This window comes from Carassius gibelio, chromosome B10 (genome assembly GCF_023724105.1).
Source record: "Carassius gibelio isolate Cgi1373 ecotype wild population from Czech Republic chromosome B10, carGib1.2-hapl.c, whole genome shotgun sequence".
Classification (NCBI taxonomy): Eukaryota; Metazoa; Chordata; class Actinopteri; order Cypriniformes; family Cyprinidae; genus Carassius; species Carassius gibelio.
In genome coordinates this window covers 8320599-8348027 of record NC_068405.1, presented here as the reverse complement: position 1 = coordinate 8348027, position 27429 = coordinate 8320599, and the positions used below count along the sequence as shown (strand labels likewise).

The following is a 27429-nucleotide window of genomic DNA, read 5'->3' as shown; positions in this document are numbered from 1 at the left end:
CTGTACCAAACCTGTATGAGTTTCTTTCTTCGGCTCGACACAAAAGATATTTTTAAGAGTATGGGTAACCAAACAGTTGACGGTAGCTATTGACTTCCTTAGTAGGAAACAAAATACTATGGAAGTCAATGGCTACCAGCAACTTGACGGTGAGTAAATGATGACAATTTTCATTTCTGGGTGAACTATCCCTTTAACTTTGAATAAAAGGACAATGCAATGGCAGCATAGAGGAAGCATATCCGCATGAAAAAGTGAAATTCATTTAAAAAAAATAAAATAAATAAATACATGCCTACACACTGTAAAAACAACAACACTTTTTTTCCAAAGTTGTTAATAAAGCGGATATTTTACAAGAAAACACAATTTCTGTTTAGATATTTTCCACATTTTATTTACTTGCCCTTACTTTTAATTGTTTGGAAAATTTTTGAGCAATTTCTATAAATTGTGGACACTTTACTGTGCCGTATTCTGGATCTGTGACGGGAGGTAAAACCAATGGTAACATACATTAATAGATCCATACATTCATTCTATACATATTTATACTATATGCACTTATTTACAGTACCAGTTCTTTATAAAATGCATTTTTGAACAATGTACACAAGAAACCACTACTATCTAATGCACTAAAAATACAAAATCCCACATAAACTAATGTTAGGTGGGCAGCTATTTATGAAGCTAAAGTTCATTTATGTTCATGCATTAAACGTGTGTCATCTACAGTATATGTATGCTAGCTATCCTGTTAAAGCTATCAAAGGGTAACACTAACACTTCTCTGATTGGTCAATATCACTTCAGGATTGTGGTTAATTAGCATATAATTTTTTGTTTAAATGTTAACACACACACACACTGTAGGAAGCAAATACCATCATCAACACTGAAGGTCTATGTAGGTTTGTTGTGAAAAACCGATACAATATTGCTAAAGATCTACACATTAAGGATGTAGAAATTCTGAATGGAATTGTGCATTCCCTGTATAGAAAACACTACTAAAAAGCAAAGAATTGTTAGTGGAATTTCTATTGTCATTTAGAAACAGTCTCAAAGGATCTACCGTAATAAGAACTAATCAGAGGTTAACAGAAAAATGTACTTCTCACGGAGTAGGATATCATTTGATTCTTTGCAGATTCTAATAGGATCCTTTAGGAGGCATTGCAAATTATGACAAAAATCCCAAAAGGAATCCTGAATACATTAATTTAGGATGGTTTTGTGGCACTTGGGGGCAGAGTGAGAAAAAGAAAAAGCAAGCATGCATGTGTGTGTGTGTGTGCGTGTGAGAGAGAGAGAGAGAGAGAGAGAGAGAGAGAGAGAGAGAGATCAAGTTCAATCAAGCAATGGAGGGTTTCATCAAACCACTAGTTTAACGAACTGCACACTGGGGACACATTCAGACAAACAGATCTCAATCGAATGGAGTACGATGGGTACACACACACAGAAGGATCAAGCACATTAAAATCGAAGGTGCATTTGAATTTGGAATTGTTTATTTTAAAAATAATAGTGTTGTAGCACAGTTTGCATTTAGTAATGTGTATATATGGCTCTTACTCTGATTATCAGATGTAGTAAATAACCACAAGAGGTTGTCCTGGCATGTTGTGTTGTCTCTGTTTATATCTGAGGTCAGTGTTCAATATTAAATTAATTACACGCCCCTAATTAAAATGTCTGCTAGTCAGGCAATGAACTGCAAAGCTCTGCAGCTACTTATTATAGACTCATAAGCATATACATGAGCTGACCACAAACAGCTGTTGACTGATGGAGGTCTTCTTGACAAGTGTGTGCATGTAAATGTGTGATGGGATTGACTCAAACAGACTGTGACAGTGTGTGAGAGCATCTCTTTAATGCCCACAGTCTGTAAATCTCAAGCGGCCCCAGAACATAGACCTGTGGAACACCACCATAAAAATGTATATTACACACATTGTTTACAGAAATGGTAGCAATCAGTGTATGCTTTGCATAGATGGTCCCTTTTTGACATGCTGCTGATAAGCAAACTAAAATATTTTTTATTCGTTCCTAATTTATAGTAAAAACATGGTTACATAAAGCCACTTACAATGAAAGTGCTTAAAAAGTGCTAAAACATGAACCTTGTATTTTTGTTAAAGCATTTGTTTTTTCTCTCTCTAAAATTAGTATTATTTATGCTTTAAAATGGTCTAAATTGTAATTTTTGCAGTGGTTATGTTATTCCATAGCTTATAAGATTTCTTTATTTGTATTTTTTTTTTTACATTTATTTATTTAGAAGGTTTATTACTGACCTCATAATATAAATTGTTCACAGAAAGTCACCTGGTAAAATTACATCATGTTAACATAAGGGTTAACTTGTGGCTATATATTAAAAAGTATACATTTTAGCATGTTACCTCCTTTACTTCCATTGGATATACAGAATTTTTCCTCATTTTTTTAAATGAGGGATGTTAAGTCAGAATCACTTTCAAAATTACACAAGAAATGCTCGCGACAGAACACAACTTCAAACACAATACTCAGAATTGGGAATTCATTTTCAGACTGCCATTCATTGCATAAGGACAGTATAGGCATTCTTTTCCCCCTCAAAGTCAATTTGTTTGGCTTAGCACAAGGTCAGGCTGACACACAGCCAGAGTGTGTGTTAGTGCAATTGTTCATGTGTGTATGTGGGCTCTGCCAGTTTGGTCACAGTTTGACAGGAAGTCGAGTGAAACCAGGAAGGTCACCTCGTTATGTGCAAAATAAATCGATACAGATACAGGCTGAGAAGACACAGAGAGCTGCTAGAGTGAGAGAAGTGGAAAGCGCTTGTGTATTTATGCGTGTATGCGCTTGCGTGTGCATATTCAAGGTCACCCCAGCAGCGGCAGCAAAGCTGGGTTAGCATTAGAGCTCACGCTAGCAGGGCGCTCATTACGTTGGGTTATTTATGAACCTCCCCCCAACTCTCAGACTTTAATAATTCAAACAGCACAGCCCTACAGTCCCATGAGAGCCTGCTCCCACCAGCCGGAGGTGAGGGCCATTAATCAAACACTGATCTCCTCCCCCCGTTTTCTGTCTTTCTCACAAGCCCCCATCACATTTTCGATCACATCTCAGCTGGTTTTAGATTAGAGCGGTTTGGACAGAAACACGAGCATGGGAGATTTTGCAACATAGACATCAACCTTGTGCGATACTTAACCAGCTACACAAACAGAAGATGGGGGGTTTTTACCATGGCGGCTGGAGGATTGCAAGGCGCGGTGTGTCCGTGAACGTGTGTGTGAGAGCGCGGAGTGTGGAGACGGGGGTCTCGGGACGCCCTCTCCTCATGCGCTCCCCTTTCTGCCCCCCTGCTGCGCCCGACTGCACCAAACCTGCGAGACAGACAGTAAACAACATTAATTACATGTATCCTGTGCAGTTTTATTATTAGCATTACACAGGGTTAGTGCACAAGAAGGATAAACAGCACTGAAACCTAGGGGACTAAACGTGTAGCATCAAAAACCCTCAGAAGGTATCAGTGACTCTTTGTTTGAAAATGAGCAATGCAGTATATGGATGTTATACATATTTCATGATCTGGGTGCTGCCACACAACCGAGATGTGGCCTGTTGTTCTGTCGGTTTATTTCCCGACACAGCGAGGTGTTTGCATGTATACTAGTTTTACAGAGCACTTATCGGAGCATGTTTATCAGGCTTATCCTGCAAAGTGCTTCCACTACTTAAGACAAATATGGCTGTATGTGAAAGTCATCTAAACATATGCCGGAATCATTTTGAGCGGCGTCAATAACCATCATTTGTGGATCAAACATTGAACTGTAGATTTTTACTCCACTTAATCCCTTCTTATCTGGCCAAATATCTTCCCTGTATTAATGCAATTTTCCTGGAATATAATTTCATTCTCTGGATTATGGCTTTTAGAGCTGAGCAGATGTACTCAAAAAAAAAAAAAATGGAGTTCAGGCCAAAAAAAAAAAAAAAAGAATATCCAAAACCGGTGAGGGGAGAGAGCCATTTCAATAGTAAAGTGCTGTAGTGTTTTTGGTAGATGCTATGCTGCTGTTAGGAGGTTGTTGCTAAGGTATAAAAATGTTTGATAAATGTTATGATATGCACCCTTTTTTTTTTTCATTGCTAAGGTATTTCTAGATCAGTGGTTCTCAACCCGCGGTCCGCATGTGGCCCGTCAACAATTTAGGTTACTAATGAAATATAAGCTATATCCTCATGTTTTTGTGAAATTATTTTGATTATTTTGATATATTATTTTCAGACATGAGCAGACCTACTCACAACAACGTTACGCATTTAACGAACACAAGCGCGCACTTTGGCAGAATTCAATTCAAATAGTCATTAACAGCCATTAGTTAAGGTAAAATTGAGCATCAGAATGGACAAATTTGTTTTTAAGGGAGAAAAAAAGAAATGTGAAAAATGCCAGTGAATAAACATGACATGTACAAACAAGAATAGTCACAGTATCAGTGAAGGAGAATTGCTGGATTTTCGGTTTGCCACGCAACTCACTTGAAGAAGTTCAGGCAAATAATACCATATACTACGTAGCAATCCTTAATTGAAGAAATGTGGCAAAACATCTCTGGAGAGAACCTCATATTATTGTATTCGAAAGTGCTTTCCATATTTGGATCAACATAGGCTACATTTGTGAACGCACATTTTCTGCAATGTCACGCTCCAAAGCGTGACTTACAGACTGCATCTTAAAGCCTCTGTTAAACTTTCCTCGTCCGCGAGTCCGCTATGGACCGCTAGGTAGGCGTGACGTAAAAATCGTCATCAGAGAGTGTGTGCCGAGGCTCTGAGCAGACGACAGGTGCGCGTGGTCAGTAGGCTTCAAAAGCACAACTGCACATGTGCAGGCTTTGTGAAGAAGCTCATTGCTACTCGAACCTGTGCAATCCGTCAATAAAATATTATAAAGACAGTGATGTGCAATAATTTTGGGCAATTGTTTGTTAACATGTTTGTTGCGGAGTGGACCATCAGCCTGCGCATTCAGAAGTATAAATTGAAGTCTACATCCGTGCTGGCCGTGTACCCATCCGGATTGCTCATGCGGAAAGTATAACACAGGCTTTACAATCGCAACTTCTTTGTGCTGTTACTCCTTTCGAGCTGAATCTCACATAATTGGTTAGCTCCCGACAGCATCAGGTGTTTTATTTATGGGGAGCAGAATTATTTATTTATTTCAATGAATGTAATAGATTAGATATCATAATATTTAGGCTATAATACTATAAATCAGGTTGGTTTGTATTGGTGACGTAATATGTAAATTATATGCGTTCAGCCCGCGAGACTTGGACCATAACGCGGCCCACTGGAAAAAAAAGGTTGAGAACCACTGTTCTAGATGGTCTAATAGACATCTAGTAAGATTTTTTATTTTGTCTTAAACAATACTATATCCAGCAAAAACTGAACTAATCAAAAGTGACATTATTAAATTTTTACAACAAAAAAAAACTATTGCAATTAAATGCTGTTCTTGAACTTTCTAATCTTCAGAAAATACTTAAATATATGAAGTAGCACCAACTTCAACATTGATAATAGTAAGAAATGTCTCTTGAGCAGCAAATCAGTATTGTGATTTCTGAAGGATCATGTGACACTGAAGACTGGAGTAATGATGCTGAAAATTCACAGGAATAAATTACATTTTAAAATATATTTTCATATAAAACAGTTATTTTAAATTGTAAAAAAATATTTCATAATATTACTAAATTTATTTTTGATCAAATAAATTCAGCTTAGGTAAATCAGATTCCATTCTTTGGTTGATTTTATTTTGTTATGGTTTGATTACTAACTTGCTCTGGTTCGTCAGATTATCTACTTTGCACATGGGCTGCTGGGAATTTTGTACCAGTAAACGTTCATCAAAAGACATCTGCACAAAAAGTGTATATTCCTCCTGAAAGATTGAAATTCCAAATGGGACACAAGGGAGCAAAAACCACATGACCACAAACCCGTATCTAGTGTGTCTTTGAATGAATGGGACAGTGTTTCACAAACCAAGATCATTTGCATGCTCTGCTTATAGCACATCATATAAAACCTTCTCAGCTAATGTACATATTACCCAACAATCCATAACCAAGACAACGATGAATAGGAAGAAATAGTGTCGCTCAATAGGGCGTAGCTTATCTCCCGAGTCCCTTTATGCACCAAACATCTACTTTGACATCCTTTTAAGAGATGAACAAGTGTATCTGGTGAGAGACCCCACACCGCTGCCAACAGCGCAATTACTACAGCCCTGCAGATCTTCTGTAATAATGTTCAGTGGAGTGTGTCCACACAGAGACATTCACAGTCTGCTCGCGGACGGCCCTGCTGTCACTGCCTCGTTATCAGCGGCACAATCTGCTGAAAACACAGCGCATACCAAACCAGACCGTTCAGAGAGATCATTAGCCCAGAACTGATCATCATTTAAACATCTACAGTGAATGACTGATCATTAAACGATGCACATACAAACTTCAACACGGTCTAGTTTACAACTGTACGTCAATAATTACAAATACAAAAGTCGATTTATGCATGAGGTTTTCCTCAAAAAGACAAAAAAAATCATAATAATAATCCTTTCATAATGACGTGACAATATAAATGTTATAATTACTTTCCACTTTCAATTACTGATTATTCACTACCTGACTCAACTGGCACAAAAATATAATGCTTCGAAACATCTTCATTTGGGTTTTTTTCAGTAAATAGGCTACCGTACTAATTCATCAATCGTCACATTAATATTATGTAATTCAGTTAAATGTTTTCATCAATTAATAATAATTTCTACAATTTTCACACAAAAAAAGGAAAGAGTTCATTCAATGACAAATAAGAAAATGGAAAATATTTTAAAGACCTAGTTTTAAACATGTCAAGTTGCAAAAAACTACTTGTGTTTTACACTATTTTTAACAAACATTAGGCTTTTAGATAAAAAGTCATATAAAGTCTTTAGGATATCAGCTTAAAAGTAATAGCGTTTACAGTCTCCCTATAATCAACTAAAGTGATTGATTATTAGCATACGTATTACTACTGTAGTATATTGGCTGTTTATTAGTCCTTATTAATGGTTTTTAGATCCCTTAATCCTACACTATACCTACAGTAAAAGCAAATTAAGAGTGTGAGGAAAAAGCTATAGTTAATAGTTAACAGTAAGTCCCTTATGAATTGAATAAATGTAAACACACAGTAATTTATTTTTCCGATTCTTTTAAAACACACTGTATGAGGTCACCCCTCCCCCCAAATATCAGGAAGTGAATCTTAAGCATAAACGAATCCATAAATGTTCTAGGTTCAATTTGGGCTCATGATTGAAGACAGCAGGAGATCATTGATGAGCATGCAGTGTAAAAGACATTTAACCTCAGTATTTCAGCATGAATAAGTAGACATCCTCCAGCTCGTAGGAAACAAGTGAAAAGAAGGAGATTTCTCAACACTGCCTGCTTCACTGACCTTCACTTTCACCTTCTTTCTGCCTGATGTCAATCCTTTAATCATCCTCGGGTTCCCTCTAGGTTTGGTAATAGAGGTATTAGAAGAGCATGACTTTAACTGGATTCTGTCATCAGTCCGGCCTTCCTGTAGACAGCCTGCCCCGCAAACAATTACAGTCCCACTTTGCTGCAGAATAATAGGCCAAATGAAAATAAATGTCCACCCTCCAAATCACTTCCAGGCTTTAAACGAAAATAGTGAGCCATACTGTACCTCATGTGCTAATGTTTTTAATAAAGTAGCCTACTTACAAATGTATATTTGTTAGCATTAAAAGTTTGAGAATAAACAAATATCTAATGCTGAGACTTAAATTGAGTGAGTGGGTATTAATCTTAAAGATAACACAAATCTGTTTGCTCATTTGAAGTGCCTTGTTCCAACAGTCAGTGTTGTGTTAATATTGAGATCCACGAGCCTGGATTCGAACACGGGACACCTGAAGTAAAACAGAGCTATAAGGTGCGTTACCCAATATAGTTTTTATTAATATTTTGAATGAGATTTTTTTTTTTTTTTTTTAGTTCAGTTAAGTCCAGTAGAAAAGTATTTTATTTTCATGTAAAGTTTTTGTGTGTGATTTTAATTTTAGGAAGTTACCATATTTATTATTTTTTCTTTTTTTAAACTCATAATCAGATGTTTTTTCATCATCTTTATTTTTCTAAAACAGATAATAAATTAGTTAAAATTCACTTGAAAAAAATGTTAAAATAGTATTTAATTGTATTTAGTACTTATAATGCTAGCCTTAGCAAGACAAAGGAATCAGAAATTTATTTTTAAAAATATAATTTCCATCATTAAACAAACTGAGGTACTGAAATACGGGGAAAGACACTTTTTTTTACTTTCAGAAAATATCTGAAAAATTAACTTTTTAAATGGCCAAAAGTGCTCATAGTTAAAGAATAACCAAATAATATGAATTTTGTTATAAGCTCTCCTTTTAAGAAAAAATAGGACCCTTAAAATATAATTTCTTATAACAACTCATTAAAAACAGATCTTCTATCCATTTAAATGAATAAGTGTCAAACTCATTAAAACTCATCAATCCACCCGAGACTTGAGACAACAGGGAGCTAGTAAAGAAAAACATTGTTTTCATCTAGCAAACAGAAGAATGAAAGAGATTTTAAGAGGGGAGTAGGTTACGATCATATCGTTGCCCCAGTGCTACTAATTACACGCATTCATTTTCTTTTTCTTTCATTCTTCCCTGTGTTTTAAGGAAAGCGGTTAATTTCTTCTCTAGGGTAATCAACAGACAAAAGCTGGTATTAAATGAATGCGTCTATCAATCAGAGCCTAGATAATGTTTTCTACAAGTCGGCCATTTATTTACCATCCAGAGACTCCCCAAATCTCAAAATGAGCTTGTGTTTGCATTTTCGCTCCCTCATTACCAACACCCCCCATCAGATTCCTCTAAGGAAAACCATTCTGGCCTGCAGGAAAAAGCACTGGCATGGTGGATAGCGTCTCATTAGTACGAGGTTGCCAGATCAGCGCCACACTTCTCTGCACACTGATTATTGGATGGCCACTTAATGAATCTTACACGAGGCAAACAGCACCTGCTCCCAAGGAAAAGACTCGGCCGTTGGTTAGGGTGTGTGCAATAAACAGATGCTTACAAACCATCATTCTGGGAACCGCAACTCAAAGAAATGTTATGTTTAGGTTAGCGCTGGGTTATTCTTACAGCTAGATATAAAGTTGTCTATTGACGCTTTTATGGGTTTAAACACCATTGCTCATGCAAACATTTACTTTAGAGCCATTTTTACCTCTATTACTAAGTCTATTAATAGTGACCCCGACGTACCTCTATATTGAGAGTGTGGGTTAACAGAAGGAAATAGTGAATTTCTGAATAAACCATCTTTAGACTGACATGCTGGTTGAGTGCAGTTTTACACCCAGACAGAGGCACACATGAATGCACGTGCACGGAAAGCCAAGGAAGCTCTTCTCATGAAGCTTGCTGAACTCTGAGGTTGAAAATCTGAGGTTTCTAGACGTGGCTGCACAACTCATAACTGTGAGATGTTTCATTTATATTTCTGTAGTGGTGAAGTCAAGTCAAGGTTCCAGCTCAAATACATTTAAACAAATCATCTGACACGTTCAGCTGAATGACAGCCGTGAGAAACAGCCATCACCGTTTCCTTTTATGCTCAATAATAAGACACACTGAAAGGAAAACATCTGATGAAAAGTCTTTTGTTTTTACCCATTTTAACCTGTAGTAAACATTTTCAAAAGAGCTGTCAAAGAATAATTCATAGTGACATGAACAGAAGAGTCCTAGAGAGAGTCTAGGATAAATAAAATAAAATAAATGTGACTTTACTTATTTTAAACCAAGTAAACATTTTAGAAAATTAATTTAGAATATTTACAAAAATTATATAATATTTAACATGTTTTTTTTCACACCATGAATGCACACATTTATAATTAAAAAACAACTACTTTTCATGAAATAAGCCATGAATAAGCCTGTATTAATTTGACCAAGAATACAAAAAAAGTAATATTGTGAAATATAGCAATTTCTAATATTGGTTTCCTATTTTAATATACTTTCAGATATATATATTATATATGACACAGGCAGCACAGCAGCATATTAGAACGATTCCTGAAAAGACTAATAATGCTGAAAATTCAGCTTTGATCACAGGAATACATTACATTTTAAAGTATATTAAAATAGAAAACTGCAATAATATGTCATAAAATAAAAATAAAAATCTAATTTATTTAGCTTTGTAAGAAATAAGATCATCTATTAAATAAAAAAACACCAAGAGAAAACTTTCAATCCAGGTTTGAAGAGAAACATTTTAAAATCACATTTTAAAACAAGTTATGTTTATGTGCACTGAAGTCTTTTTTGATGATAAATCTGTAAAACAGAACAAAAACAGCCTGAAAATTGAGGCACATCTCAGAAATTCAACCCCCCCCCCCGAAGTGGACAAATACTTTTCCTCCAACTCTCTAAATACAACGAGGCAACCGGACACTCAGGTTTCGAATACTTAAAATCAATTTGAAAATGCTTCAAAACACTTCTACAGCAGCACCATGCTGAGGTCAATTTAGCCAACTAAAAAGAAGTCATCATGAACAGATGCATAAATCTCTTAACAACCGGCTTCATTCAAAGCAGAAAAATACTAAAGGTGCCAGAATAACACTATCTGTTAACAGTAAACACGATGCAAACAAACTCTTCCAAAAGCCATGTCCATTTACTGAGATCATCATGATCTTGTATTCCAGAAATCTGGAGAGGTGTCTTGATTAAAAAATGGCTTGTGTTGAAGTGGCAATGCGAGAGAAAGTGCAGCTTCACGCATTTGTTGATCTGGCAGTGAAGAAAAACGCTGAACACGCTATAGGGAGAATGGATGACATCAATAAACAAATAACTGCATTGTCAATATTTCAGATGGAGAGGTGCTTCCTGCTGACTGTAGGTCCACCATAGGGACAGAAATGAGGGAGAGAGTCCAGCAACTTCCTGTTGTCATCCGCAATCTCTCACTTAGACTCACTTTTCTCTCGCATAATTCTCATTTGTCTCACTTCTACAGTACTGCAACTTCCTCAATCACGTTCTGACGGCCTAATGTGACGCTGACTAACAGATGCAGAGCAGGCGCAGAGATCCATCACAGCAAACACAACTCAATATTATACTGACAGGATTAAGATGCTGTCATTTTTCATGTTTGTCATTCACTTCAATGTGGCTAATGGCAGAGAAAAGACACACTTTATCTTAAACAACAAATCAATCAATATTCCGTTCAAATGAAATGATTCAACTTCTTAATAAAAGGTTTACTACACACATTGGCTTAGGTTAAATGTTACATTAGTGTGGGGATAAACCTGATCTACAGTACTGGTTCACTCGTTTGTCTTGATAGGACATTCCCAACGAGGAACGGCAAACTGGACTGGTTTTATTAAACCAGACGCATAAAACTGATTTCTTAGATGTCATACACACTAACACATACTGTACATGTTCAAATCCCCTTACACACACACACACACACACACACACACAAACCCAAACAGCACAAACACAAATGCAATCAGTTTTTGTGTTATTAAAATGTATTAATTTAAGTAGTTGCTCTGAAATAAACAGACAGAGAATATCTTTGGACTCAAGAGATTATGGCTGCTTTTATAGACATTAAGATTATATGCACTTTTTTAGATTTTAGGTTTCAATAAAGCTCACAGAAGGCTATTGCCTTTGTAAACTACAGTCAAGCTACTGAAAAGTTATTGGTTGTAAGCTATGAAAAACTTCACAGCGTTTATAACAATTAATTATATTTACAGCATTTATTCCAATAATTAAAACAATGATCAATTACAGAGTCGCTAAACAAAATAATGAAACATTAAGGGCTCTAAGTGTAACTAGTGCACACTGTAACAAACACAATAGCACAATATTACTCCAAAATCCCATCTCAGCGGCTGGACTATAAAAACACAAAGACTTCTACAGACTTCCCAGGATGCTTTGAGCCTTCAGCAGCTTCAGTAGCACTGTAAAAGTGCTAAAAATACAGCTGCCCATGTTACAAAACAAGAGCTTAAAGTGAAAGCCATTTAGAGTGGATTAGATCTCTGGAAAAGTGTTAATGGACAAAGAGAGGAAAGGCATACAACAATTGTTTAGCACTTCCAGTTAAGATACAGTATTGATGAAAACTTTAATAAAGGAAGGATGTACAAAAAAATTAAAAGGAAACCGAGCAGGGCAGAGGGAAACTCAATGAAGTGAACTGATGCAGGAAAGAGACTGAGAAAAAGATTGGAAACACCACTTGACAAGAAAGAAAAGCTGATGATTGAAATATTAATGTGTGATGTGTGTGTGTGTGTGTTCACACAGGCAGAGCAAGAGTGTGAGCGTGCAAATTCAGGTCGCTCAACACTTTGTGCCCCGCTGATCAAAATCAAAGAGGCTCTAGAGTAGAACTGAGCCAAGACAACAGTTAAACACAGCACAGCGGTCAACCCCAAAATCACCATCTCCCCGTTTCATTCAAACAGATTTCAAAGAGATGATACATAACAGCTCAGACACTCTGCAGGAACACTACACTATGGGGCAGCTGTGGCCTAATGGTTAGAGAGTTGGACTACCTGAACGTCGCAGGTTTGAGTCTCTGTGCTGGCAGGAGTTGTAGGTGGCGGGGAGTGAATGAACTGCTCTCTCTTCCACCCTCAATACCCATGACTGAAGTGCCCTTGAGCAAGGCACTGAACCCAGTTGCTCCCCGGGCGCTGGATATATATCTGCCCATAGCTCCGGGTGTGTGTTCACTTCTCACTGCTGTGTGTGTGCACTTGGATGGGTTAAATGCAGAGAATTTACTGTATAACGCATGTTTATTTCTTAATGCCATTCCAGCATCTATGGCTATATCCATGACGAGAACCAATTAATCCATACACAAGTCTCGTCTTTACACATTTTGAATGTTCAGTTAACCTAACTTGCATGTCTTTTGGCTGTGGGAGGAAACCCATGCAGACACAGGGAGAACATGCAAACTCCACAAAGAAAGCCCTCCTGTCCTTCTTGCTGTGAGACAACAGTGATAACCACTGAGCTGCCCAATTAGTTAGACCTGCTTTTGGATGAATACAACTCAATTTAACCATTATAAAGGAGTCCTCGAAATTTTTTGGTAAAAAATAAAACATATCTTAGTGCCCTGTGTTTCCCATCATTTGGCCCTTTGAAAGGACCCTTATATAACAGCACATGGCTCACTCTTCTCTTTGCGCTTTAGCTTCACACACTGACGCACAGAGTGGATCGGTGCGTCAGCTCCCCTTTAGAGTCGCGTCCAACCTTGGGTCGCTGTTGCTCAGTATCACGGGCACCATCTGTTCATACTGCAATCAACCCAGCGGGCCGCCCCCTGCCGCTCCATCCGGTGCCAGCTGAGAAACCGCTCCTGCGAGGTGTGTTTGAGAAAGTGGCGAGACAGTTTATGCAGGAAGAGGAATATAGAACAAGTGTGGCTAAGCCGAAAGAGGAAAAACAGAGAGTGTTTGTGCACTTCAGAGCCAAGTCGAAGCGGGTCAGAGAATCCATTCATTCCTGGTCAATTTGGGCATGTTACTCGACAACACCAATTCATTAGCATGATCCCTCACCGCCTAGCTCAGAATAACCCACCCCCTCCGACCCACAATGCACTGGGACAAGCAGTCTACGGTCAATCAGATTGAGCAATGTTGTAAATATTTCAGTGACCATCTCTCTCTCAAATATCGGTTTACTCTCTTTGGATTCAGAGCATGAATTTTTCACTAATTCGGCAGTCGGAGCGGCCTGGTTTTCAGCGCCCCTCTGAAGTCGGATGGCGTTAGAAAGAAAGGAATGAAATGTTTGGTTATAAGCGAGGGAAGCGGGTTTATTCAGACACCCACACGTGCGCTTTCATAGGCGGCCCTGACCTTGAGTTCACGGCTCATACGCTCCCAATAAAGCGGCCTCATTAGACGCGGGGAATTTGTGCCAGACCTTGAGGATCAATGGCTGTAAAGAGCTCACCATACCACAGGAAGCAGAACAACTAAACATCGCTTTTCAGATTTTATTCCCACTTTGGTTTTCAGAGCCGTCTGCACTTATGAATGGATCTTGTAAAAAGATCATTGAGTTTGCATTTCCTGTCTGCCTTCATGTTCAGAATAAAATCCAAGCCTTCTGCACATTATATACTGAATAATGCCATCCTTTTGTTCTTTTTTAATAGCATGTGAAAGTGTTATTCTGTAGGGACCAGAGATATATTTAATATTCATTATATATATACAGAATGATTTAACTGTGAATACTCCAATTATTTTATCACACTTTTGATTTGGCAAAATTAACACCTAGGAGCATGTACTTTGGCTTTATTTTGGATGTGCTTTTGTCTTTGAATCTTCAATTAATTTGTGTGAATTAGTTCAAACTGCATATTTTATATTTTCAATTATTTAAATCATTTTTCAATGTTAAAAGAAATCTATACATGCCATTTTTGTGTATTAAAATGTTTCAGTACTAAAACTGATATTTCTGTAATTTACTATTGTTTTCAAAGCAATGCCAAAAAAAATGCGCCAACAAAAACATGTTAAATATATTAAATGTTGTGTCAAGCGCTGGTAGTACACTTTTACAAACGTAAGCTCATTCTTAGTTATGGAGGTGTGCAGCTCCTGGGAGGTTCAGTGACAGTGTGAATGGAAAACAGATATGGTGCTTAAGAGCTCCGTGTGTGTGTGTGTGAGTGTGTGTAGCGTGTCGAGAGAGCAGTGTGTGTGTGTGTGTGTGTGGAGGTGAAAATCAGCTTGTCTCAGCAAAGTGCTGAATTCCTAGCAGAGTTCAGCGGCCCCGGGGCCATCAGACACAGCACCAGAGAAACAGGAGGATATGTTAATCCGTGTGTAAGCTGCAGTTTTGACCCCTGACCCCATTTCCAGTGCACACCACTCTCCTCTTTACATATTCATCGCCTTGCATCCTGTGTTTTAACCCCATCGATTAATCAGTGACTGCATCAATGTGCTCGGAGACGAATGTGACCGATGGGTGGCTGTGTTGATCAGACACTTCCATGTGTCCATGTGTGCAGCAGGACGACTCCTTCCAGATTTCTCTGCTATTTTAGCTTGATGCAATGTTCAATTTCATGAGGTTTTTCATTCAAAACATCACATCAGTGGAATTCAATTACACACCAATTAGAGAATGCATATTGTTTCTTTTCTTTTCTATTCTTTTAAGTATAATTTTTAAGAAATGGCTTCTTCATAAATCAACAATTATTTTATTTACTTTTTTTCTGTCATTTGTTTTTAATTTTTGGTTCTATTTTGTTGTTATTGTTCTTCTGTGTTGTTTATTTTCTTTTCTCCAGTTTTTACACCTGCTGTAATAACATCTGGCAAAGGGACTACCAATGAAAACATGCCTTCGGGCTAATTTGGGTACATTTACCCTCATGAATGTGGATTAATGTACTTTTTTTTAAATAAATAAATATACACGTTAAATAAATGAATAAATAAATGTACATTGTCCCTTTTTTAAATAATTGTTAAATTAATCAATCAATGTATGTGACATTTGAATGAATTGTTTTATTTATAAAATGTATTTTTTTCCCTATTAAATTTTATTTTTTTTCATTTAATGTTTATTTTAATTATTTCATTTTTGTTTACTTCCTTAGTTTCTCACTGTTCTTAATTCCATTTAGAATTATTTAATATTTTAATATTTGTTTATTTATTGTTCTATAAACATTCATATCAAATATAAAAATGTCCTTCATTTTTTAATTATTTAGTTTGTTTTCTTCATTAGTTTTGTATGGCCCTTATCGTATTTCTATTTATTTGTTTGTTTGTTTGTTTGTTTAATTCATCATTTATTGATTAATTTATTTATTCATTCATTCATGTTTATTACTACTGGCCAAGCTGGTACACAAATACACCAATATTCTTTTCCCATTTAAAATCATTTATCAGCATTTTTTTATTTTAGATATTTAATTCAATATTTTTATATTCTTTATTTATTTTTTCTGTTCTTGCTGGCCTGACAAAAGAATGTGAATTTGTGTTACACCCAAAAGCACCAGTTTGAACTGTAATTATAAGATACTAACACAAAGAAAAAAAAAGACAGAAAGAAAGGAGGAAAACGGAGAGAGATTGCAAGTCAAGATGGGCTAAAAAAAAAAAAAAAAAAAAGTGAGGCTCTGTGCCGGCTCATCCCGCGGGAACTGTCGTCATGGCTACATCCTTCCAGCAGCAGCTCCCGGATTCCCAGAGAGAGAGAGAGTGATGAATGCAAGACAGGAGCAGCGACAGAGAGAGAGAGAGAGAGAAAGACAGACGGAGCAGCTCTTATTGCAGACTGAGATGCTAGATTACAGACTGCTGACACAACAACACAGTTTAAAGACCATTTGAAACCACTTTGCATTGAATTCAACTTAATGCCATGCACTTGGTTTTGGTGTTGCATCTCACTGTATAGTGTATACAAATAGTTCTAGTCAATTTTCTATAGATACAGTTGTGCATAAGCTAAAGCATGCATCTGTGGAGTACGAGTGTTTATCTGTATTCATCAGCCGCGGTCGCGGACTCCTCAGTCCCAGCGGCAGACAGAGTTTTAATCAGAAATTCAAGCAGCTCTCTCACTCTCATGTTTATGTCTTCCACTGAACAGCCCTTTCAAGACAGACCTATTCAGCCCCGTCCACAACACATCTGAAAATGATGAAAACAGATATGAGGCGAGAATCACAAAGCCTGGCAGAGAACGAAGACTACACAAAGAAACACAGTAGAGCAGACTCCTTCACAGGAAATCATAAAGAAAGAGAGAGACTCTAAGGAATTGATGTCAAACGTCAGATGGCCATTTCTGATTAGATACAGATTTGAGAAAACGTCACCAAAATAAGGATACTGTGAAACTGGAAAATACTGTATATGAATAATATACTACAGTATCCTACTGCACATATAAGTCAAATTAAAGGTCTCGTTCTTCGTGATCCCATGTTTTAAACTTTAGTTAGTGTGTAATGTTGTTGTCAGAGGATAAATAATATCTGTAAAATTCTAAAGCTCAAAGTTCAATGCCAAGCGAGATATTTTATTTAACAAATCGCCTACATGATCGACCCGTTTGGACTAAAGCCCTCCAGTTCCTGCAGTAATGATGTCACTAAAACAGTTTTTTGACTAATTTCCGCTCACATCAATACACACAAAAGGGGGTGTGGTCTTGTTGCGCTCCGACGGAGAAGAGGAAGAGCTGCGTTTGTGTTCGACATGTCGTCGAAACGCTGTTATTTTCATCTCGGAGTCCAATCATCTTTGTTTGGGCTTCCCAGGGACGCTGTACTTTGAGATCAATGGTTACAATTTATGTTTAACTCTGTTCCTGAAAATTATAATCCACATCTAAAACTATGTGCAGCACATTTTCCTGAGGACAGCTTCCTCAATCTCAATCAGTGTAATGCTGGATTCGCACAAAGATTATTCTTGAAAGATGGAGCAGTTCCCTCTTTGTCTGGAGAAGGTGTTGTTTATGGACCACAACTGGTAAGTTTATTTTATTATTTAAGTTGGTGCGTTTAACAGTTTCTGTAACTTATTACAAAAAGGGTACTGCTGTCTAGCTTTGTTAACTAGATGGTAGGGCTGTGCAAAAAAACGCATGCGATTTTCATGCGCATCTCGTCAGTAAAAACGCTCCTGTGATTATAAGTACATCTCCAGCACGTGCGTTCTAGCCCAATCGCACGTTTCCAGGAGGGCAACCTGCTCTCAGCTGCTGTCGAATCACAGCACAGGTACCGCTGGCCCAATCAGAACCCGTTACGTATTTCTGAAGGAGGGACTTCATAGAGCAAGGAAGTCATCAGCCCGTTTTTATGACAGTGAAAACAGAGGTATACAGATAGGTGAATTGTGTGAAAAATACTGTGTTTAAACGTGACCTTTAATACTAATATAAGGTACTTCAACACTTGATCATTACCTAAAGTATAAAGTAGGATCCCTGTTATATTGTGACAATTTATATAAGGAAAAAAACTAAAACATTACATGTTATTTTTTTTAACAATAAACAAAAAAGTCTTGTTTAATATTATTATTATTATTATTATATTGCTTAATAATAATAAACCTGAACTGTAAAGTATAATTGTTTTATTGCTATATTAAAAGTAATTTTTAACACTATTTTTTCAATTATTTCGGTTTTAAATGTAAAATTTTAATATTGTAATAAAACATACATTACCATTTAGTTATATTATTTCGCCAACTATATTGACTATTTTAAATAATAATAATAATAAAATACAAATTAATGTATAATTATTTTCTTGCTATATTAACATTTGTTTAAAAATACAAATGTTTTTTATTTTGTTCACTTTTGTTAAAATTTTTTAATTTGGTATAGTAATACAAAAATACATTAGCTTTGTTATATTATTACTACAACTACTACCACTGTCAGTGTTTTTCACCATTTTCCTTATTTGGTCTTTCCTGTTCCGGTCCTCGTTGTGTTAATTCGTTTCCAGTGGTGTTTGATTAATTAGTTCATTTGCTCCCAGGTGTGTCCCATTGTTGTCTGTGTATTTATAGTGTGTTCTGCCCCTTGTTTCCTGTCCACTGTTAAATGTCATCCCTGATGTTCCTGTGTTCGGTATCTCCTTGTTTCATGAATAAACATCAGGTTCTAAACGTTATCCCGCGCCTCCTTTTTCCAGCGTTTTGTGACAATTACTACAATGTAATAATAACATCATTTTTTAAAATAATAATACTTTTAATTATTTTAGTTTTATTATTTATATTGTAGCAATAAAATAATACAATACATTACGGTTTCGTTTATTACTACTACTACTACTAGACTTTAATAACAATAATATAATAATAATAATCTGTAACAGAAATAAAGATCTTCAAGGAGTTTAGTTAACTTAATTTGTCAAAGTGTTAATGAATATTTAAACTGATGACAAAGTGTGTGGGGAATAAACCCAACAGTAGTCTGTCACTAATGCAGGACTAACAATTAACACTGAAATGTCAGATGTAGTGAAAGCGCAGAGATAGAGGCGCGTGCTGCCAAAGTCATTGGATTCTCAAGGACACTGCGGCGAAAAAGAGTGTGTGTGTGTGTGTTTGATGGAGAGAGACGAGCACGCAGGAATATGAGAGGCAGCCTGGGAATACACTCACAAGGATTGGCAACACCGTGAGCATGTGTGAGCGTGTGTCAGTGTGTCACTGTGTGTGTGTGTATGTGTGTGTGTGTGTGTGTGTGTGTGTGTGAGAGAGTATTTGTGCCAGCGTGTGTGTGTGCTCTTGTTTTTGTGACATATCAGGACACAACTCTGTATAATGGCATGGGTATGACACAGGTATTACAAGGAGAGGGTGACTTATGAGGACATAACCCATGTCCCCATTTTTCAAAACGCTTATAAATCATACAGAATGAGGTTTTTTTTTGAGAAAGTAAAAATGCACAAAGTTTCCTGTGAGGGTTAGGGTTGGTGAAGGCCGACAAAATACACAGTTTGTACAGTATAAAAACCATTACGCCTATGGGATGAACCCACTTTTCACAAAAACAAACGTGTGTGAGTGTGGTACTGAGGGCATCTGCTCCACCGAGCATCCTGGGGGAAGTATAGTGATGACGGCAGACTGTGGGCAGGAGAATCACGTTAATTGCTAACGAATCGAGGGTTACAAGACAGAAGAGTAAAGCGGATTCAAGCAGACACAAGTTGTTAGTCTTCGCAACTTACACTTGTAGTTCAAACCAGCAGAGACTGATTAGCCACCATTTCAGAGTGTGTTGGTCTGTAGAACAGTGACACACTCCATTACCTGAGTCCACTCTCCACATCCACTCCAGCACAGAGCCAGGACCAACAGAATCAACACAATGTTTGATTGGTACATTTCTGCCCAGGCCAAGACGAGATCAATGCCATCCACAAGCATTACTTCGTTATTTTTTGCTCAAGGCCCTTCACTTCACAATCACAACTTAGTAGGTGTGATAAATTGGCCTTTCCTGTGTCAGTGGACGCTTGAGAATGAGCCGTCCCTGTGCAGACAGAGAGGTGTGTGATTACTTCACCAGCTCTCTCTACTGATTCAGCTGTAGATCATGAGCGATGCTGAGACTCACATCTGTAACAATCTGAGATCGTCCTGAAAACTGTTCTGGGAGTAACACAATCTGGTAGCGCTGCCTGCAAGACTGTGATTACACAACAACATGACTACATTCTGAGAATAAATACAAACAAAAATAAGAAAATAAAACATTAAATGATGATGATGATGATGATGATTGTAAAAATAAAGTACTACAAACAAAATAAATAGAAAAAAATTTTTTAGTGCTGGGCAACGATCATGTATTTTTTAAAATCACGATTAAATCGCATTATTGTCTGCGATTAATCGCATTATGCACAAAACAATTAATGCAATCAAAAGTAGTGTATTGTGCACTTTTTTTCATTTAAAAGTAGGCCTACTGCTATATAAACATTTGTAATAACATTTCGTTTGCAAACGCTTTCATAAAGAGCTTTTAACAGCAGTATTCCTTTTACATAGTAGCCGTTAAATATTTATTGCAACCTAAATCTCAACTTATAACAATGTAACTAAATAAATATAAAATATATTTAAAAAGAAAAAATATATAACCATAAAACAAGCTATTTGTCACTGCCAGGACAGTAATGTTTTTATAGACCATATTTTATATTTTGTTATAAGTTATGCTTGGAGTCCAGAGCCTCGATCAGAACACAATAACAGACATCTTCCTATTAGAGACCTGCACGATGGAGGAGGAGGGCAAGAGCGCGCTTCAGTTATATATAGATCAGTGAGCACGAGCGCTAACCACACTGGAGCGCAGATCGTCTGATACGTGCTGCATGATTGTGTGAATATTTCTGAGCGGCAAAAGCGATAGACGTGTAAACCAATATATTGTGAGAGGGACGTGTGTTACCGCGTACCATACAACTCAAAATAATAAACCACAAAGTTAACAAAATGATGCACTCCACTGTGTTGAGCGAAGTCATGATAAAGTCATGATTACAAGCTCATTGCATTCTTTTCTGTTAAAAATAACAGTGGTTTGTGAATGTTGATGCTTAGCATAAATAATTTGATCGGGAGCATCCCCTCCTGTGACCCATGATTTGCCTGTATGTTTATGTGAGCAACAGACGTTCATTTTAATAAAAAACTGCATTAACATGTGATAAAATAATTGTCTGCGTTAACCAGGTACTGCGTTAACACGATAATAACAGGTTAACTTGCCCAGCCCTACTATTTGTACTATTATTACACTGCAAAAAATATTATTAATAATAATAATAATAACAACAACAACAACAACAACAACAACATAAAATCACTAATATTAAACAAAATTCAAAAATTATTTTAATATTTTACTGCAAAATAAAATTGTGCATTTAAGAAAAAATAACTATTATTATCATTGCTAAATACAAATAAAAATTGCTACAAACAAAAATTACTATTTTATTATTTTACTACAAAATCAAATTGTACACAAGAAAAAAAGCCTATTATTATTATTATTACTAAAAAGCACTAAAAATATTACTAGTGTAATATTTCACTGTAAAAATATTTAATTTTGATACAATAAAACAAATATTAAACATCAATGAGATCCAAAAAATAGCATTGGTCTCCATTTACTTTCATTGTACTGACAAAAACAGTGAGACATTTTTCATTTTCCTCGAATCTTTCTTCAGTGAACTATCCCATTAAGCAAAGAGAAGGCTCAAACTGGTTCTCAGGAGTAAACGGTTCTCGTTTAACTAAACATCTCCAAAGAGGTACATGGAAACAAGCATGCAAACTTTGTCCAATTGCATCCCAACTTCCATTTGGATTGTAAATGGTGTAAAACCTGGCATTTCCCACTAACACGGTTCGGTTTCATCAACAAACACCAGCGGCTGTGAGGGCCAGTACATTCTGACAAACTAAGACTCAACACTTGAACCGCGTCCAGACCACCCTGTACTAATTATTCCCAAAATAAGCAGTGGGGGAAGAGTTTCTGTGCTCCACACCCATAAAGCATGTCCTCCAAATAAACCTGAGCGAGCAGATCTGAGAATGATGCGGTGGTCCAGAGGAATGCTGACCCAATCAGGACGGCTAGTTCGAGAGGTCAAGAGAGAGGGGTCACGTACCGTCAGCGCTCACGTCCCGCTCCTGTCCAGACCCTCTCACAGAGCACAGACTCACTGTTGTTTCTGGACCTGGAGAAAGAAAGAGAATTTATTCAACCCTAACTGAAGAAGAAGAACACAAACACAGACAAGACACAAAAGTGCTGTATTCGTGAAAATCTTTAAAATACATCGTCACAAATATTGATGGCTATCTCCACATTATAGGTCACAAATAATAAACAGGTACTTCTGTTAGAAGTAGCCTAATTTAAAAGACACACACACACAAATATACTTTTTCACAAACGATCTTTTAAATAAGTTGCTATATGTATATGATTATTTGAAATAGTTTATTTTATTAATATATATTATAATAACACATTTTTTTAATATATACATTGTTAAATTGAATACATTATACATATATAATATATATATATACACTTTTTTTTATAAATGTTTAATAAAAAAAAGTGTATATATATATTATATATGTATAATGTATTCAATTTAACAGTGTATTTATCAAGGAATCCAAAACTTTCAGTCTTTTCAAAAATAAAAATAAAATAAATAAGTAAAAAACAACCGTTTTCAACTTTAATAATTAATGATTAACACATCAGAACGATTTCTGAAGGATCATGTGACACTGAGGACTGGAGTAATGATGCTGAAAATCAGGAAAAAATTACATTGTTTTTAATTGTAAAAGTATGTATTATTATAAATACTTTATTAAAAATGTAAATAAAAATATATCTAAATTATTATAAATAAATGCAGCCGTGAGAAGCATAAGAGACTTTCAAAAACATTAAATATCTCAAACACTTGAGTGGCACACTGTGCCTTCATTTATGAGTGTCTGTGCAACAGTATTAAATGTTTTCTTAGTTTTAATGTATGCTACTAAGCCACATGTCACAGCACAAAGCAGTATCACACGATCTCATCCAGTTGAGGCTCTGGGCTGTGGTGTGTGAGAGCTAATAGCAGTGACAGTTTGGATGCACAAGGTGGGCTGCTTTTCTCCATCATCTCAGCGCTCTGTGAATCACACTGATACATCTACATCCTCAACGGACTCCGGTGGGAAAACAACAACACCGCGCTCGCTTTATCTCTCAGAAAGAGAGAGAACTCCAGATAACAGGCGCAGTTCAGCATCATGCACCAGTTTACCGATGATCACTCAACTCCACGGCTGCGGGGGAGGAAATGACACGACCTCCCAGCTCTGTAAACAAGAGCCGCAGCCGTCATCATCAAATCACCATCCAGTGTTGCTGGTCACAGGGTAAATCCATTTCCACTGCTGCGCTGTGATCCACATTTAGAGATGGAAGAAAAGAAAAGCAAGAAAAGCGAGGTCCCTAACATGCTGCTAGTGCCGTCACCAGAAGCAAACGCACCTCAACCAGCAATCATTTCTCAATTAAATCACGTGATGCAGAGAGCTGATGTGTCTAACGAGAGCACACAACATACGGCCTCTGGCATTATAATAAAACATTATCCAACACTCTGCTGCTTTTATTCTCTAATCTTATCAAATCTCACAGCAGCTGCCTGTGTTTTATTCACGGAAACCTCCATCTTCTATGAATACAAATGAAAGCTATAGTGCTGTCATGATCAAGACATTCACAGTTTTCACTTTATTTTAATATTATTTCCTTTTATATATATATATATATTATTCCAAATACGTATTCTATTTTATCTCCAAATTGTATTTTATACAGCATTTCATTTTTCTGGATTCTGTTGTAATGGTTAAATTAAATTTTATTATTCAAAAAGCTTGTCTAATTAATTTAAGTTCACATCAATTTATTACAAGTTTAACAAAAAATATATATATATATTTTTTTTTTCTCTTTTTTCGGTTTAAATTTTATGGATTCCATTTCAGTGATTTAATTATATTAAGAAGAAACTAAATTCATATAGAATTTAAAAGAAATGAAATAAATGTTTTCCTTTGAGGCTTTGAAAAATAATCCAGAGGGTCAGGTCAAATGCTCAACATATCTAGAATATATTAGGCAATTTAAAATATAAAAACGGTAAATAAAGACACTCATTTAAGTCTGAAACAGCAACATGTGACTAGAATTTAAAGTGCACAGTTATCACAGTCGAACGGCAATTATGTAATAATCTCTGGTCTGATGGACGCGGTCAGTGAGCAGTTCCTGACAATGCATGAGGAAAGCAGCTCTAGGTCATACAGATCTACCATTTATTAGTCCTGGAAGCACAATAGATGAAAACAATCACTGTTAATCACCAGCTCTTTCCCTCCAATTCCAAAATGATAATTCAGTCTTTAGTGGGCACTCAACCGCTGCGTCTGAGCACTCCTGAAACTGACCATGTGCTTCATGCTCCACCTCCGTCGATGGACATCTTGCCAAGACTGAGCTGTTCAGTATCACTGCAGCACGCCTGATTGTGTGAGGAGAAATAATGCGCTGAAAACCGTTTCTGCCGGGAGACGGGTAACAATGGGCCATCTCTAATCTTTCCAGCTGAAATATTAATCTGCCATATCTGCGTTCATGAGCCATACAGCAACTTTGTATCCCTGGACAGAAAAGGAGGAGTATTTAGGTCACAAAGTTAAGAGTGGGAATAAAAGAGGGTAAGAGGAAAGCCGGGGAAATTAGGAAGCAAGGAGAAGAGAAAACTAAAAACAAGGAATGGAATGAAGGAATAACCCAAAAATAAGGAAACAAAAGAGACAAAAAAGGAACAAGAAAGAAAGAAGCCAAAAATGTATGAATAAAAAACATTTAATTAAAGCAAAAATACAAAAGGGGCATAAAGAAACTGAAGCAAAGACAGGACAATGCATGAAAAAGAAAGAAAAAATACATTATGAAGAACATGAAAGAGGGATGAGACGAGAAAAGAAAAGAAAGAAAAAATACATTATGAAGAACATGAAAGAGGGATGAGACGAGAAAAGAAAAGAAAGAAAAAATACATTATGAAGAACATGAAAGAGGGACGAGACGAGAAAAGAAAAAGAAAAGAAAAGGAAAAATTAAAGACATTATGAAGAACATCAAAGAGGGATGGGATGGGATGGGACGGGACGAAGCGAGAAAGAAAAGGTAAAGAAATGAAAGGAAAGGAAGAAACAAGAGACAGAAAAACAAGCAACAGGAAGAAAGGGTGAATAATCGGAATGAAAAGAAGCATAAAATGCAAATATAGTAAGAAAGAAAGAAACAAAGGAAACATAACAGACAGAAATTAAGAAAAAAGGTAAAGATGTAAGTACATGAAGGAAGCATAACAGACAGAAAAAGTAGGAAAGGAGGAAGGAAGGGAAATGGTTAATAAGAGGAATGAAAGAAAGCAAAAGGAAAAAAGAGGGAAGGAAGCATCACAAAATATTAAGAAGAGAAAAAAGGTCAGAAATGAAACTTTGGTTCATTTTACAGCTGGACTTCAACAGCATCAGAAGACCTAATGAGACACGAGAAACACAAGTAAACAGCGTTTATGACTAAATACCGTGAAGATATATGGAAGCACCACACGGTTGGTTGTTCTGGAAGACTGTATCGATGTGTTTCAACAACAAGTCTTAGTGCTACATTGATCAAGCTGCACTAAAATAGAGGCATTAGCAGAAGTGTGATCAATGCGCAGAGCCTTAATTCAGACATCAATAATCACACTCTTACGTGAGCTGCTATCATACAAAGTGCTGCTCACTCAATTATCCAGCAAAGCAAATGTGGAGACAGAAGTGAATAATGGCTCCTCATGAAGATGAAGGCCATGGCAATTTATTTCAAATGCTTTCTGTCAAGATTACAAACTAATCAAGCTTAAAAGAAAAACATAGAACAAGAAATTAATAACAAAAAACTCTTCCTTGTCACTCCATGAATAAATACATATTGTCAGCATGCTACATTTCCGTCTAAATTAATTTGAAAATACTATACTAATACTGAAAATACTTAATACTAATAAAAATGTAAATATAAAAAATATATATACAGAGTTTTAGAAACAATTTAATCATAAAAAATTAAATTCAAGGAAGAAAGAGGAAAAGCAAAAAAAGCAGCAAGAAAGGAAGGAAGAAAAAGCATATAAGACATAAAAAAATAACTCCAGACATTTTTGCTTGCCACATTTTATGAATAATTCTGTGGAAAAACTACTAAATAAATTATTTATTTTGCTTATTATTACTTATTATTAGCAATAACTGGAATAATCTGGCGATACGATACGCATCACGATACATGGGTTGTTTTACGATACATTGCTATACTGCAAGGGGATATATATTGGGGTATTTCTTATCTTAGGAATAGGACATATTTTAAGAACACTCCACCCTATGCAAACCTTACCTTAGCAAAAAATAAATAAAATATGTTTAACCAGAACAAAATGGGATCTGCATTTGCCATAATCAGTCTCTGCAACATTTAACATTATTGAAGCACTATTTGTGCAATCCGAGTAAAGGGGCATACGTATATTTGACCCTGCTTTTAAGGTTAACAGTTAAAGGTTACACCTGTGACATACAATGTCATAACATTTTGATCTGAACAATAAATTACATCTGCTTAATATATAAAAAATAAAGTTTGTGAAGGATTCCTAAAGAAAACAAAACAATTGTAAAGCAATAAATACAGATGTTGAACATTCTCAGAAGCTTTCAACTTCATAATGGTTTGTATTTATGTTCTGCGCCGAATAACTGAGGCCACGATGTGAGCATCGCCCCAGCTGCACAAAACACCCCCACCACGAGAGAAAGCCGCAGCCGTGCAGTGCCCCGCTCGTAGGCTCTTCACATGGGACGTGGCTGAACCGAGGTGCCACCCATGCGGTGGTCTAAGGGTGAACGTTACCACAAAAACCCAAATGATGCCACACTTCAGCTTTGTACACCAAAATGGGA

The 27429-nt window shown here is 36.4% G+C and overlaps 1 protein-coding gene across 6 annotated transcripts in view; it reads right to left on the bottom strand.

Annotated features, from left to right (window-relative positions):
• Positions 1-27429, bottom strand: part of LOC127966629 (spermatid perinuclear RNA-binding protein-like) — an 80005-nt gene that overhangs the window by 30332 nt on the left and 22244 nt on the right. For all 6 annotated transcript variants that reach the window (XM_052567758.1, XM_052567761.1, XM_052567759.1 and 3 more), the window contains exons 2-3: positions 22494-22562; positions 3251-3392 (exon numbers count right to left, since the gene is read on the bottom strand). In XM_052567758.1, coding sequence (XP_052423718.1) covers positions 3251-3253 — 3 coding nt within the window. In that variant the 5' untranslated portion in view covers positions 3254-3392; positions 22494-22562. The remainder of the gene's footprint in view (positions 1-3250; positions 3393-22493; positions 22563-27429) is intronic.